The 15,699-nt window shown below is 50.9% G+C and overlaps 1 protein-coding gene across 2 annotated transcripts in view; it reads left to right on the plus strand.

Moving 5' to 3' along the window:
• Positions 1-3,558: 3,558 nt before the first annotated feature.
• Positions 3,559-15,699, plus strand: part of Fgd5 (FYVE, RhoGEF and PH domain containing 5) — a 97,179-nt gene continuing 85,038 nt past the window's right edge. The window contains exons 1-2 of one of the 2 annotated variants that reach the window (XM_006506000.4): positions 3,559-3,774; positions 11,533-14,197. In XM_006506000.4, coding sequence (XP_006506063.1) covers positions 3,762-3,774; positions 11,533-14,197 — 2,678 coding nt within the window. In that variant the 5' untranslated portion in view covers positions 3,559-3,761. The remainder of the gene's footprint in view (positions 3,775-11,532; positions 14,198-15,699) is intronic. The other variant, NM_172731.3, reaches the window with a different exon arrangement.

The raw sequence follows: 15,699 nt of genomic DNA on the forward strand, positions 1-15,699 counted from the left end.
GCAGCCAATCAGATATGCTTATAGAAGGCCAGGAGGGTGAGAAGGAGGGCTTAGGATGCTGGCTCTGATCTGCCAGGGTGACTTGAATGGAGGAGGCAGAAGGCAAGTGGTAGGCACAAGCCTGGGAGCTACACTTACTGAGATCCAGCTCCAACGCTGCTTTGCATCCTGGGTGCAGCCTGGCCTCTCTGTGTCCAGTTTCCTCACATGCACAGTGAGGAGAGCTACAGCTAGCCCTTTCTGTAGCCATGAGAAGGATGCAGGATGTAGCGGGTTGAGCATGGGTTACCACCGCCATGGCCTCACCCAAAGGATACCCTGGGCATCCACCCCAGTTACTTCTGCACCCAGTTCTTTCAGCTCAGACCTTATACCTACCTGACTGTTTCTCAGATGTTTCAGAGCCATAGAGAGGGCTCCTTTGGGACCCCTTCTATATGACATTCCTGCACAGCTGGGATGCTTTGTCACTAGAAGGTACAGAAAGGAAGAGCGAGGGAGAAGGAAAGAGGAACAGAAAGAGGGAGCAGGAAGAGGTCTGCTGGAGACTGAGCACCCTGCCTCTGTGGGCAGCTGTCTTCAAGGTGTCGCTGCTGCCAAGCTCCTCTAGGGAAGTGGGGACAGACTCTTGGCAACTAGAGAGCCAAGTAGATGGATAGGATTTAAGACTGACTAGAAGCCGGGTATATTGGCCCATACCTTTAATCCCAGCACTTGGGAGGCAGAGCTTTATAGAGGCAGGCCTTCTATAAGGCTCTGATTGTTGAGGCAGGCCACAGGCATCCCATGCCCACCACAGCTCCAGGGTAACTGAGGCAGCAGATGCTCTCTGACACAGCACATAATAAGAACATAGAACCCCATCCCCCACAGTAGGTGACTCTGCTCTCTGAGTTTGAGATCAGCTTGCTCTACAGAGCGAGTCCCAGAAAAGAGAAAGCCTGTCTCAGGAAACAATAAAAACAACCAAATAATTAAAAAGTTAAAATTAAAATTAAAAAACAAAAAGAAACCAAACATACATTTCGGGTCGAAGTTGACCATCCTTGTAATGGTCCCCATCCTTGTAATGGGAAGAATGCATTCCTCAAGGCTCAAATGGTAACCACATGTCATCACCCTGGGCAGGATGGTTGCAAAGCCACTGCAAACAAAAGCTTTGGGATCCATCTTCTCTGGAAAGGAAAAACAAAGGAGTTCGAAAACAAAGGGGTTCAAGTCTTTCCCTCACAGCCTGTCACTCCGCACCCACCACCCCTCTGCCTGCAGGTGAACTGGTTGAATGCTGTGAGGTTTCCCAACTGGCCTTGGGGCTGTGCTCACAAATCCCACATCCAACAGTGTTGGGTTGGCAGAGCTTAGCAAAGCATTCCGGGATTTTCCTGCCACCACCCTGAACCCCTCCCCACAAACCCCAGAGCAAAATCAACAGTAGCGGCCACTGAACCAGAGCCTCCCTCCTGATCCCGCTGAGGCCATGTTCTTAGGATTTTACTGCTTATTCTAAAAGACAAGCTCTTTTTTTTTTTTTTACATCAATGGATTTACCAGTTCACTCCGTTTCACACACCTTAAAACATAGATCCCCTCATCCTCGCCACCACCTCTACCACCACTCAGCTGACTCCATCATCCCCACGCTGCCAAACTCCATTTCCACCGTGCACAGCACCTTCACGCCTCCATCCCTACACCGGCTCCATCAGCCCAGTCACCCATACTGTCGCCGTCAACCCGAGCAAATTTATCAGTTCTATCACATATACTCCTCCTACCCCCATCACCCTGACTGACTCTACCATCCACCTTTTCTGTCACCTCCGCCATCTCTATCACTTTAACCACTTCCGCATCCTCTGCCCCTGCCCACCACATGTCATTCCCTACTATTGTGTCACTGCCAAATATCCCCATCAGCACCTGGAAAAACACAACCACCTCTATCCCATATGCCATCTCCACCATCACCACCTGGAAAAACACAGCCATCTCTATCCCGTGTACCATCATCTCCATCATCACCACTCTTTCCATCACCTTGACCGTCTTCCTGCCTCAACTCTGCCACTTCTACCCCCGTTATCACCTGCTCCATCTCCACCTCTATCACCACCAACTCCTTCCCCTCTTACCTGCTCACCACCTCTGCGTCACCTATTCCACCACCTACACTGAGGACACCATGACTTGCATGACCACTCCTTCTCTACCTGGGGCACTACCACTCTCTCTCCTTCTGTTTCACCGCCAATGTCCTCATTCACTTCTAATGTCATCTCTGTCACCTCCATTTCCACCAGCATCACCTCCATCCTGAGCTAACCACCATGCACAGATCGATTGAATCTACCAATAACCAGTAATGTACTCAGTCAGATTTTCTTTTTTTCTTTTTCTTTTTCTCTTTTAATTAATCATCTATTTAATGTTAGCATGAGTTGGGGAAAGGCACCCAAAGCCATGGTGCACTTGTGGAGACCAGAGACAACCATTGGAATCTGCTCTCTCTCCTTCCACCTATGTGAGGTCCAGGGATTGAACTCTGATGTCCAGGTTTACGTGGCAAGCTCTTTACTCACTGAGCCATCTCGCTGACCCCAGCCATAAATTTTCTATTCCAGAGTCAAAAGTATTTTTCCACAAAGGGCTGGAGGTTTCAGTGTCTGGTGTGGTGACTCTGGGATGAAAAGGTCATTTGAAAAATTCAAATTCAGTTCTTAATTGTACAGTAGAGGGAAACATAGACCGCTCAAGGACATGTCATGCCTTTACATGCCTCAAGTCCCCCCAAGTTATCTCCTTCACTTCTTGTTTGGTTGACCCCTCTCACTGGGGACCTCCTCTGAGCTCCAGACCCAAGCTGTAGGACTGTGTATGTCAGACAGGACTCCCTGAGGGCAAAGGCATCTATATGGTCATTAACAGGCAGTACGGAGGAGATACTGGGTCTCACTATCTGGATACAATGTGAATCAAGCCCCCCACCCCCACCCCCACCCCCAGAAACGAGATAGCCCTTTCCAGCCATCTCCAAGAGGTGATGGATGACTACACAGACATACTCTGAAGCTCCCGGCTTCTGACTTGGGTTTCCTCAGAAAGTCCTGGCAGTTGCTCTGATTCTGAGTCTGATGAGGGCCCGGAAATGCGCATTTCACACACTCCCCATGGGTTCTGGCTATGGAGAGCCCCAACTGGTCTTCTTCACAGCCAGGGTGCTTCTCCATGGTGTTTGTTGGTTTAATTCGCCTTCTGTCCCTAACGACCTCTTCATTTGAGCTCTCCATGAGGAAGAGAACTTGTAGCTATCACGCTCCGTGGTCGCCTAGCCCAGACTGAATGAACATCCAAATCTGAAAATAAAGGGATGGATGGCCTCTGTCCCTAAGCCTTGTACAGCTCCTTTGGTCTCCTTGATCATAGCCCTGGCCCCTTTAAGTGTGCGTGGGGACGCCGGGACCCTCGGTCTCTGACAGCACAGAAAAAAAAAAAAAAGAAAAAAAAAAAAGCCTTCCTCTCGGGAGCGGGAGGAAACATAGGAGGGGGCGGAGGCGCGGCCGGAGCCTGGAGCCCCGAGCTTGAGCGGACGCCCCGCCCAACCCGAGCCCCGCGCCCAGCGCCCCTCGCCTTGCCGCGGAGTGCTGCGCCCGGGGCGGGCCGGGCCGGGGCGGGCGCGGGCGCGGTGGACTGGGCGGCAGTGGGACTCCGACTGACCGACCCGCACAGCACGCAGCGACCAGCCTCGGGCTCCGCGGTGGAAGATGCACAGAGCAGGTAGGAGCCCGCGCCACCTTCCGCGCTCCGGCGGCAGGCTCTGCGAGTGGAGCTTGCGGGACCCGGGTTCCCCTCTCTAGTAGCCCAGAGTTCGGGTGTTCTGTCCCACGCACCTCGCCGTTGTCCCCCGAGGAAGGGTCCCCTCAGAAACCAGGACACCCTGCCTTCCAAATCGTGCCCTCCAACACCCAATCCTTCCCCTTCTGTCCTTTGGGTCCCAGCAGGTCCTCCTTCACCCTTTGGTGGCTGCATTTGGTTCCCGGGCGCCGACGCCAGTCTGTTCTGGCACTCCAGGGCTCGACACACCCCACTCTGCCATCAAACACCTTGGTTGAGTTAGGAAGCTTGGGCTGTTCCTCTAGATGCACCCCTCTTAAAACCCTCAGCCCGGGCTCCACTACCGGTCCGAGGCCCCGTCACTCCCAGGAGCGTCAGCGTCCCTCTTACCCCCTTCCCCCTCGGGTCTCAGTCTGTGAATCAGACTTCACCAGGTCAGTGATTCCGGGAAACACAAAAGTGTTCTCAAAGAAATTTAGCGATCTCTGCCGAGGAGTGCCATTTAGCAGATTGAGAAAGTGAGCCTCAGTCAGATGGGCGGTGCCTGGAATCTGGATTCCCAGCTGCTGTACACAGGAAAGTTCTCAAAGATGAGCGCGTGCTAGGTAGTAATCCTGAGACCTATCTGCTCCACGCGGTTGCACCCTGTTTTCTTTTACTGCTATCGCTGAGCAGAAGAGGAACTCCTTCCTCACCAAGGACCCTGTTCAATGCCACACTTCCCAACACACATCCCCAAAGAAACAGGAAGCCACCATTTTGGCTGTCTTGGAACCATATCCTGCTGCTGTTACTGCTGCTGTTGGTGGTGGTGGTGGTGGCCTCGGTGGTGGCGGTGGCAGTAGTGGTGGTGTGTGTGAGGGGCAGGAGGAGTTGAGGCTTTTTTTTCTTTTTAAGAGTGTTTTACTGAAAAGTCATTGTCTTGGGAGCAAGGTGCGGCTGGAGACATTGGGCTGGTCTTACAACAGACTGAGGAGTGGGGCAGCCACCTCCCTGTGTCCAGGCATTGGTGTTGCTGAGGGTAATTAACGTGGGTCACAGAATTGAGGGGCATAAGGAGGAGAGTCACCGCATAGGAGTGGAGAGGACTGGAACAGGGTTCCCAGGGGCTGGCTACCCACTGCTCTCTGGGGAAGGTTGTAGTCTGGACAGAGATAGGCTGGCTTTCCCTACTCTCCTAACAAAACAGCTTGGTAACAATGGAGAGAGCCAGTCCAGCTTCCCCATATTTTCCTGTATGAAGCTGGAGCAGGCCCTCCTTTCCTAAGAGTCTGGAGGGTGGAGGGAAACAGAACAAATTTAGATGTAGATTTGACCCCAGGAAGCCTTTGCAGTGGGCACTTTTAGATCTAGCTGCCTTGTAATTTGTGTCTGTAGACATGATTCCCTTTTCAATATGATAGCCTTCCATGGTGACCGGTGGATGTCACACTCCCTGCCTCCAGATCTCATGGCTCCAGGACTCCCTGGGGTTGGATCTCAGAGCCACCATATGCTTATGTGACCTTGAGCAGGTTTCTTAACTGCTGTCCCTCAGTTTATCTATCGGACAAATCAAGATCTGTCTCAGACTTGTCTCTACTAACCAACAATAAAGTAAGCAGAACACAGTCCAAGCGACCACTGAACACTAACTCATATTTCCCGGGAACTTATAATGGATTAGTTACCACTACCGTGTATTCTTTCTGTCAGTCTAGTTAACATCATCAACAACAACCTGACGATGGGAAATTGAGCTACTCTGATCTGTTCAGGGGCCAAGACAGGATCGAAATCCAGTTTGAAAGCCATTTTGTTTTTAAATCCAGGCCCATCTTGGTGCATAGGGGATGTTTGCCTCTTGACTTTGTCAGGTGTTTTGTGTCTGTTGATTTCCTCGAACTCACAATAGTGCCATGAAAAGGTGGGTAGTTCTTTCCTTCCCCAGAAGGAAGACGTGGCTTCCAGAGGCAGAGGGATGTAGGATGTATACACACAGCTGTATGAGAAGGGCTGGTACCAGACCCTAGGCCTCCCCGCACTCTGTCTCCCACTGTCTTCCTGGGAAGTGCCCTGTTGTGGGTCACTGGACAAGCTTTAACAGCAGCCTAATTAGAAGCCAGAAGGCTTGGCTTGGACTTTCCAGCGGGCACTGAGGAATGGATGTTAAATTAAGATGCATTGCAAGGTGAAATTGGAAGATAATTGTTCTTGCGACATATGGTCAGGAGCGCTGCTCCAGGGGGAGTGGAGGGAATGGCAGGGGAGAAAGACTTGGGATCAGATGTCAGAGTGTCAAAAGATGCTGCAAGAAGCCCCCTGAGTTGGAAGAACTGGGGGGATTAACTTTTGGGTCCAACTCTACAGGTGGGGAAACTGAGGCATGAGAAGGGGAGAGACTTGGCCAAGGAGACATCTCCATTTAGTGGCTTAGTCAGGAATGGAGGCTGAGGCTCTGGCTCCCTGTCCAGGGCTCCTTCCCAGCCTCCATCTAACTGGACTCCTGCATGGCTGTGAGGGAGCAGCAGGCATGAATGTGTGAGTGACAGATATTTAATTAAAATCTAGAGAGAAAATAGCAGCTAGTACCAGCAGCCGGCTGGGAGTGATTTGTATCATCAGGCGCTATTGAAAACGTTCTTTCTTTCTGTGCCCATCCACTAGTTAGCATTTTGACTAAAGGGGTGCTCTGTCTTTGCACTATCCTCAGGTATGGCAAATCTCCAGGCATCGTGGGCTTTGGTGCCTGGGATGGGGCACATTACCTTCAGGGAGAGAGAAGGCTCTCGGGCAGCCAGAGGGTGCCAGCCAAGTCCATGATTGGGTCCACAACCAGGAAGTTAAGCTCAGCCCAGAGGAACAGTTCTAGTGCTGGCTTCACCTATAGCTCTCAGACCCCCACAGCTCAGCCACTGGGATGCAACCGACCCTGAGGGCTTCTTGTTGTTGTCTCTGGGCTTTGCACACATCATCACCTCTGCTGACTTCCCTGGCTCTGTGTTTTCTCTTATTGTGACCCCAGTCCCTTAGCATGTCCATCAAGAGAGCAAAGCCCATCTTGGAATCGGGAGCTTTCCCTGCCAGGGTGGCAGACAGGAGCAAGCCAGGCTGTCCCCTGTGCACTGCTGTGCTTTCCTTTCACTGCAGTCTCCTTCCTGGGTCCTACTTCTCCCTGTCCATGACTTACATCACATCCCACTATGTCTACCTGTGACAGACCTGCCCCTAGAACTCAGAGCCTGTTGGTCATCTCCACTAGGTGTATGATAAGTAACTCAGTTGGACTTCTGCACACTGAAATCCTGGGTCTCCCTTCCCAGCCCTGGCCATCTTGGCTATTGTGAATAAATTGTTCTGATATCACTCTTCTGGGTTCTCAGGCTTAAATTTCTTTTTATTATCATTTCGTTACCTGGGAACTTTTCTTCTCCCACATCCATATCTGCCCATGCACACGCCATCCTTCTGAATTCTGTTTCCTCATTGGAGTTTGACTCCTTGTTGTTCCAGTCTGGTCCAGGCTCCATCACTGTGGCTGGTCTGGAATAGTGTGAGAACCTCCCTTATGTCCCTTATCATGCCCACTCACTACAATTGTTTAGTCTGTCTGTCTATCTGTCTGTCTGTCTGCAGGCATGTGTCCTCTGTCTCACCCTGCTCCTTAAGCCCCTGAGAAAAAGCTCAGGCATCTCTGAGCCTCATCTCCTACACACCTCCTTCTCCCCACTCTTCCTGCCCAAAAGCATTGGGTTCCCTCCTGTCGTATGGACACACTGAGTCCCAGCTTCTCCCTTTTTTTCTACATCTTTTATGACCCCTTTGTGAGACCAGAGGGGTTTGTTGGTATGTCTCGAGACTCTAGACTAGGGCCCCACACAGGATAGGAGTACAGTATATATGAACCCATGGATCCTTACTAGAGAGACTTGAGTGGGAACTGACTTAAGTCACTTAGTCACACTGTAGGTGGACTCAGACACTACTTTTGACACACATCTCACCTGACAAGCTGCCCCTCATTTCTCTGCCTTAATGTCCGTGGACTTTACCCTTCTCACTGACACCAGGGTTCCTGGAGTTCCACTGTAGGGGAAATGTTCTGTGGGATAAAGGAGAGGTGGTGTGGCAGATGGTGGAAGTAGGAAATCGTGTTCTCTCCAGGCCTGCTCTGCACACACTGAATGACCTCACACCAGCCAACTGCCAGTGAGGGGCAAGTCAAGGTGCTTTCGATGCCAGACCAGCATCTTTTGATCTCAGAGGGGACATGTGGAAGCACTATGACTTTAGCACAGTGAGAGACACCGAGTGCTTGTCAGTCCCTGGGCTCCCATGCAGAAGGCATTTTCTTGCAGGATCACGCTTCAAACCCTACCATAACCTTTTTTCAAGGAACAGGCACCTACAGATCAATAGCTTGATTGGATGAAGGATGGGTTGGGAGTGGGGGCAATGCAGCCAGGGTGACAGCCATTTTTCACAGCCTGTCTGTTCCTCGGTTACGTCTCATAGTGCCCGTGTTAAATGCCACCTGTTTAGGATGAGAAATGAGAGCCTCCGCCCCTGAAGAATATGTCATGCCAACATCTGGCACCTACTGTTGTGAGCTGGCAGCTGCTATCAAGTGGTATACCAGACAGGGCTGCACTCATGTTGGAAGGATGGGGGCGGGGCGGGGAGGATACCCCAACCTGCAGCAACAGGTACTCCTGTGTGAGCAGTCCCTTTCATGCAAATGCCAGACAGGAGGCACTTCTTTCTTCTATGTATGTTTTCTGTCTTCACAGCATCCCTAAAGGAAGCTATATGGTTGTCCCCATTTTACAGATGGTAAAACTGAGGAGTTTAGTAAGTTGATGAATATTTTTTCTAAACCAGGAATCATGTGGGCTTGCTAACTCTGGTAGTTGGGACATCTGGGCAGGCTTGAGGGTTGATGTGGATGACCTAGAGTAGAGTTAAACTTTGGTGATAGTGGTGTCTTCTTCCTCTCTTTCTGGCCTTTAGCCTCCTCCTTCATTCTGTCATAACAGCCTGCACTGGTGAGCAGACTCCCATCACACACTCAGGAGCCTCAGAGAATCTGTGCAGTCTTGAACGTGCAACTTTGCCCTCTGCATGATAGTGCCCTGGTGTTTGTGGATTGTGAGACTGACTTCGGTGTCACACACTGGCATTGCAGTGCCCATGGGAGAGGACCACAGAGAAATCCAAGTCTGTACTGAGCCCCAGGCATGCAGCTGTGAATGGAGATACTCTGTTCCGTTTCAAAGTCTTCTTGTGAAAGGATTGCCAGCTAGCTCATTCAAAATGGCTGAGCTGCTCCTTAATCTACAATGGAGTTACATTCCCATAAAGCCATCGTAAATCAGAAATACCCTATCAAGAGTGCATGTCGAAGCCAGGAGTGGTGGCGCATGCCTTTAATCCCAGCACTTGGGAGGCAGAGGCAGGTGGATTTCTGAGTTCAAGGCCAGCCTGGTCTACAGAGTGAGTTCCAGGACAGCCAGGGCTGCACAGAGAAACCCTGTCTCGAAAAACCAAAAAAAAAAAAAAAAGAAAGAAAGAAAGAAAGAAAGAAAGAAAAAAGAAAAAGAGTGCATGTCACACACCTAACCTCCCAACCATGCTAGCTCAACTGTGCTTGGAACCTCTAACTTGGCCTGCAGTTGGGCTGGATCATCTCCCCCAAAAACCTTCTGCCTGTGCCTCTCAAATTCTGGGATTACAGGCATATCCATGCCCTGTGGTATTTGGATATACTGAGTCCAGAAAAATATATTGTGTTTCTTTGTTGTTGCTGTTTATTTGTTTTTGAGGCAGGGTTTCACTGTGTAACCTCATGGGCCTGGAATTCTCTGTACAGACCAGGCTGGCTTTGAACTAACAGAGATCTGTCTACCTTTGAGCACTAGGAGTAAAAGGTGTGTGCCACCAAGATTGTTGTTGTATTTTATTGTTATTGTAAAGAAGATTGTTAAAGTGACTTTCACCTATTTTATTTTATTTTATTTTATTTTATTTTATTTTATTTTATTTTATTTTATTTTAGATGAGGTTTCTCTGACTTACCCAAGCTGATTGCTGAACCGTTGAACTCAAACAATCTTCCTGCCTCAGGTTCTTGAGGGTTTTTAGGATGCATCCCACACCTGACATTTCTTTTACAATATGGCAGTGAGAAGGTTAAACATGTTCAAGGAGCCGGCATGGTGTCATACATCTGTGTTTACAGCCTCGGGAGACTGGGGCAGGAGAAACATGGGTTTGAGGCCAGCCTAGACTACATAGTAAGACTTTGTAAATGACACAAGTAGTGATAGGTATGGCCCTTGATGAGAGCTGCTGGTAGTAACTGCTAAAACATACCAGTGGGCTCAAATGCTTGATGTGTTAGAGCACCCAGTCCTCTGTTACATCTTCTCCTGGGTCAGGACCAGGCTGGCATCTGGAGCTGCTATCACACTCAGACCTCAGCAAAGATAGACAGAAGATGAGGCCTGTCTGAAGGTGTCAGCTTAGAGTTACATGTCTGAGAAGTTCACTTTGCTGGAGTATGGATAGAGATGTGACCAGGCCCTGCTGGCTGCTCAGGAGAGACATGGGACTTGGACCTTGGAGACTGTGCCACTGGTCTGCTTCTTGTCTTAACATGTCCTACGCTATTCTTCTCAGGGGTTCACCTTCTCCCAGAGGCCTCTCAGTCACGGCAGTACTTCCTGGCTAACTCCTGACGCGTGTGCTCACTGCACATCCCCTTACCTTCCAGTCTGCGTGCCTCTGCATCCCTGAGGGTCACAGTCTTTTGTAGCTACCCATATTAATATATGCCATTTCCTTTCTTCCATGACATTTGGGGGTGCTGGCTGGATACTCCAGAAATACGCAGACTTCCTCAGTCAAAGGACATACAGCATTGTGTGTCCTTGTTGTGTCAGTTGTGAACAGATGAAGTGATGGCTATTCAACCATAGCATCCCATAGCTGCAGCTTGCTTTCTCTCTCTCTCCCCCCGCACCCCCCCCTGATGTTCTAACTTCACAACGGATTTTCCTCTGGGCCCAATGAAAGCGTCTCGTCTGTAGTGTTGGTCTGGCTGGCTTGGTTAGGGTGCTCATGAACACCAGCTCTGTGAGGACCCTGGGAGCCTGACCGTCAAGTTCATCTTTTTCTCATGGTGGCAGGACACACAGAGATCATTCAATCAGTAGTTTCTGGTGAATGAATGAAAAGATCTTGGCACATTGTTCAAGGTACACAGGATTTTGTTGAGTTGATCGCTGTTAGCTGGACTGGAGGAAGCTCTGTTCCCCCATTCACAGAATGAACTGTTACTATTAGGTCAGAGACTTTCTGTGTTTCAGATAGGATTTCATGTGGGCCAGGCTGGCCTTGAACTCACTATGTTGCTGAGGATGACCTTGACCTTGAATTTTTGAACCCCTAGCTTCTACTCTCCAGACCTGGGGTACTAGGTTTATGGGGGCTGGGGATCAAATTTAGGGTTGCCTGCGTGGGAGGCAAATATTCTAGCAATGAGGCTATATCCACATCTCTGCTAAAGGATTTCAAGGATGTGGGATGAAGGAAGGGGATGAAGGTCCGAAACAAGTCACAGAGTGGGAACTCTCCTCCATCTTTCCTTCACCAGGCTGTTTGAACAATTTTGAGCATAAGTTAATTGTGTTTCTTCTCCTTGTCTCTGTTTTTGCGCTGCAGATTCACCAAAGCCACCACTTGCTCCCAAGCCAAAGGTTGCTACCAACCCTTATGCACCGGCAGCCAAGTTTCCCCCTTCACAGAGGCCTGACAGCTTCCCCAGTCCCAACTCCATGTCCAGGGGCCCCAAGCCCCCTATCGCTCCTAAGCCCAGACTGACTGGCCCCAGTGAGTACCTGAACAACAGCCTCGGCAAATGCAGCAATGGGAGGCTGCTCTGTGAGGACCGGGGCCTGTACGACGGACACCACTCCACCCTGAATTGCTTGGAGTTGGAGCCTGATGAGCAGTATATCATGGTTCCCAGGGCTCCACAGAAAGAAGATACTCCCGTGGATGGGGCTACCGAGGAGCCGGGGTTTGAGGGGGAAGTCCAGGAGCATGGTACAGAGCAGACAGGAACTGAGGGGGACCTGGAAGCTCCAGATGAAGAGGCACCAAGTAGAGACAGTGAGGAAGGCATGGTCCACGCTCTGGAAGATGAAGACTGTGATCACGATCCAGAGACGGATGGGACCCCAACATCGCCAGATGAAGGGGCACCAAGCAGAGACAGTGAGGAAGGTGAGGAGGACTGTGATCAGGGCCCAGGTATGGAGGAGCATCCCATGAGTGAAGAGGAGGGAGAAGAGGAGGAGGTGAAGGAGCACGTGTACAACAGTGATAACAGGGCACCCTGGGATGGAGAGGAGCCCTTCCCCAATGAGGTCATTCTCACACATGTCCGCTCTCAGTCCCCTGAAGTTCCCTGTTGGGAGCCAGGCCCTCCTGAGACTCCTGGAGAGGCAGAAGAGGATTGTGAAGACATCTGTAACAACACAGAACCTGGGAAACCCAATCAGGACACTGGTCAGGACACAGAGGATGCCGGCATGGGATCCCCTGAGAGTGAGGTGTCCCCAGATGTCCAGGAGCAAGAGGCAGCAACGGACAACCCTGAGGTCTTTGAGGAGGACTCTGCAGATGCTGCAGAAGGTGAGGATCAGATAGAGCAGGAGGAACCACCCAATTGTGACGAGGAAGCCTATAATAGAGATGCCGCAGCAGCCACCATGCAGGTGGGAGAGGACCTCGGAGAGGAGGGAGACCATGTGCAGGAGGACCCTGCTGAGGAAAGCTGCCAGATCATTCCCTTTGAGAGCGACAGTGTGGAGGAGGATTTCTCACCTACACTCACAGAGAATCCCTATGAGATTTTCCCAACCGAGAGCACTTCCTTCTGCAATAACACCTATTCCCTTGACGAGTCAGCCAATGGGCACGAGCCAGTGTGCGAGATCTGTGTAGAGGAGGTTCCTGGTGTTGGCCCTCCACTTAACCAGCATGATTCCCTGCCAGATGGATCTGGAGAGGACTCCCCGGTGGTCCCTGATGTGGTGGTCGTGCCAGAGAATGAGGGGCCCGTGGATGATGCACTCAGCAGTCCATACGTGATGGGAGTTGGCTTGCTGAGCCTTGGAGAGGGAGCGCAGTCAGACACCCAGGCTGCATCAGGCACTCTGAGTGGGTACAGTACATGGGAGGAAGGGGACTCTGAGGGAGGGCAGGTCCCAGTGGATAGGAAGAATATTGCCACAAGGGCCCGGCCTCACTCTGGGAAGGTGGCTGGTCATGTTCCAGAAACTGTTCTAGAAGAAACGGGACCAGAAACCTGTTCATCAGGCATGGGCATCAGAGATACCAGTGATGAAGTGAGGAAGATAGGTATATTGCCAGAGGGAAAGCCTCCCGAGTGTGTTCGGGCCTTGCCGGCCAAGCCCAGAGCATTTACTCTCTACCCAAGGTCCTTCTCTGTAGAAGGCCGGGAGAGTCCCCTGTCCATGTTCCGGGAGCCAGAGGGAGCCGGGCTGGACAGCCACCGTGTAAGGAGGAAAGAGGACAACCTCTCTCTGCCGGGCGCCATCGGCTCCTCCGGTAGCTTCTCACAGCGCAGCCACCTGCCTTCCAGTGGCACCTCCACACCATCCTCTGTGGTTGACATCCCACCCCCTTTTGACTTGGCCTGCATCACGAAGAAACCCATCACTAAAAGCTCACCCTCACTCCTGATAGACGGAGACACCCTGGAAAAAGCCTCTAAGAAGAAGAAGTCCTCCTTCAAACGCTTCCTGGAGCTGACGTTCAGGAAGAAGACAGAGAGCAAGGTGCACGTGGACATGAACCTGTCGTCTTCCAGGTCTTCCTCTGAGTCCAGCTACCATGGTCCAGCCAGGGTACTGGAACTTGACCGCAGAAGCCTCAGCAACTCGCCCCAGCTCAAGTGTCGCACTGGAAAGCTCCGGGCCTCTGACTCCCCGGCCGCCCTCATCTTCTACAGGGACAGCAAGAGGAAAGGCGTCCCCTTCAGCAGGACGGTGTCCAGAGTGGAGTCCTTCGAAGACCGCTCCCGGCCGCCCTTTCTGCCTCTGCCCCTCACCAAGCCACGGTCCATCTCATTCCCCAATGCCGACACTTCGGACTATGAGAACATTCCAGCCATGAACTCAGACTATGAGAATATCCAGATCCCCCCTCGCAGGCCGGTGAGGACTGGCACTTTCACAAAGCTGTTCGAAGAACAGAGCCGAGCCCTGTCCACCGCAAATGAAAATGACGGCTACGTGGACATGAGCAGCTTCAATGCCTTCGAGAGCAAGCAGCAGAGTTCAGAGCAGGAAGCTGAGAGGTACGTGAGTGGCGGGTCCTTTCTCACAGTGTGGGCCTTTGTGAGGCATAGGGGGTGGAATGGATGTGCGGCTCTGTTTCTTTCTAGCTGTGTGATTTGGGGTGAGTGGCTCTATCTCCCCGAACCACTGTCACTTCACCTGGGAAGTGGGGCTCATGTTTAGGAAGACTGGAGTAGCTTGTCTGTGTGAGACTACAGTATAAATGGGACAGTTCTCATGCATGTCTAAAGGAGATTGCTGTCATACACACACACACACACACACACACACACACACACACACAAAGCAACTAAGCAAGAACGTTCTGGAATCTGGCCAAACGAAATATCTTTCATCATCAGAAAAATACCCTAATTGATTGATGCCTTCTTATTGTGTACACGAAGAACTAGAAAAGACAATTTATTTAAACTGTCCAAAGAGCTCACGATGCCTCGAGCTGAATTTCTGAATAGAAGTCTTGAGGAGGTGTATTTAAGTTGATTTTTAAAAACTGGATCACTCTGAAGGTGGGAGCAGAACACTGTGGATATTGAACAATAGTGGGTTTTTCTGCTTCCCTTCCCTCTGGCTGAAAGCCCCTCGCTTACTTTACCTGGATTGGCTGTTCCCTATGTACTGTAGATGCAACCTAGATAGGACACAACAGCCTGTCTGCTTGCACCTCGATGGGGCTCTCATCGGAGTCACAGATAATTCCCCAAGGTTGCAGTTTAATGGAGGAGCCCCAGAGTTCCTTCTTGTGTGGGGGACTAAACCGCCTTGTCTGCTGCCTGGTGACACCGCCAGGCGTGTCCGGTGAGCTGCAAGGGAGCTAGAAAGATACCATGTCTGCCCGTGGCCTGGAGAAGACTGGTAAGGTGTGCCAGCTTCATTTCCTGGAGTATGCCATGTGGTTCCCACCTGGGTTCCATCTTCTCCCTACACCCTGGCCAAGGTTGGACTACATCCTATTTTGGTTTGTTTACCAGCGTCAAAGTAGACACCAGCCTTGGAGAGGGGCTGAATTTAACTTGGAGAGTGAGAAGGCTAGAGACTGGAGCTGACTGGTTTATTTCATTAATAATTATCACATGGTCCCAATTAGATCCTGCATTGTTTCAACCTCATAGCACTGGTGAAAACAAGACCACGTTTGAAACACAGCATCTTCAGGTGTAACGTGTGGTCGCCCAGCTTGCTAGTTTTTCCCTTGCGGCTGGTTACTCATCACTTCCCAAAATTCCCTCCCCAGGTTCTTGGACTGCAGAATAATAGGAAGTGTTGGTTTGCTTTGTTTCCCCAAGTCATGGTTTCTCTGTGAAACCCTGGCTGACTTGGAACTACTCAGTAGGCTGATCAGCTAGGCTTTGAGCTCAGAGATCTGTCTGCCTCTGTCTCCTAAGATCAAAGGTGTTTGCCCTCACCTCCCGCTCCAAAGATTTTCTGTGTAACCGAGGCTAAATCCCTCATTTCTCCTTTCTGCCTACCCAGTTCACACCACCTTATCACTCAAGGCAGA

This window comes from Mus musculus, chromosome 6 (genome assembly GCF_000001635.26).
Source record: "Mus musculus strain C57BL/6J chromosome 6, GRCm38.p6 C57BL/6J".
Lineage (NCBI taxonomy): Eukaryota > Metazoa > Chordata > Mammalia > Rodentia > Muridae > Mus > Mus musculus.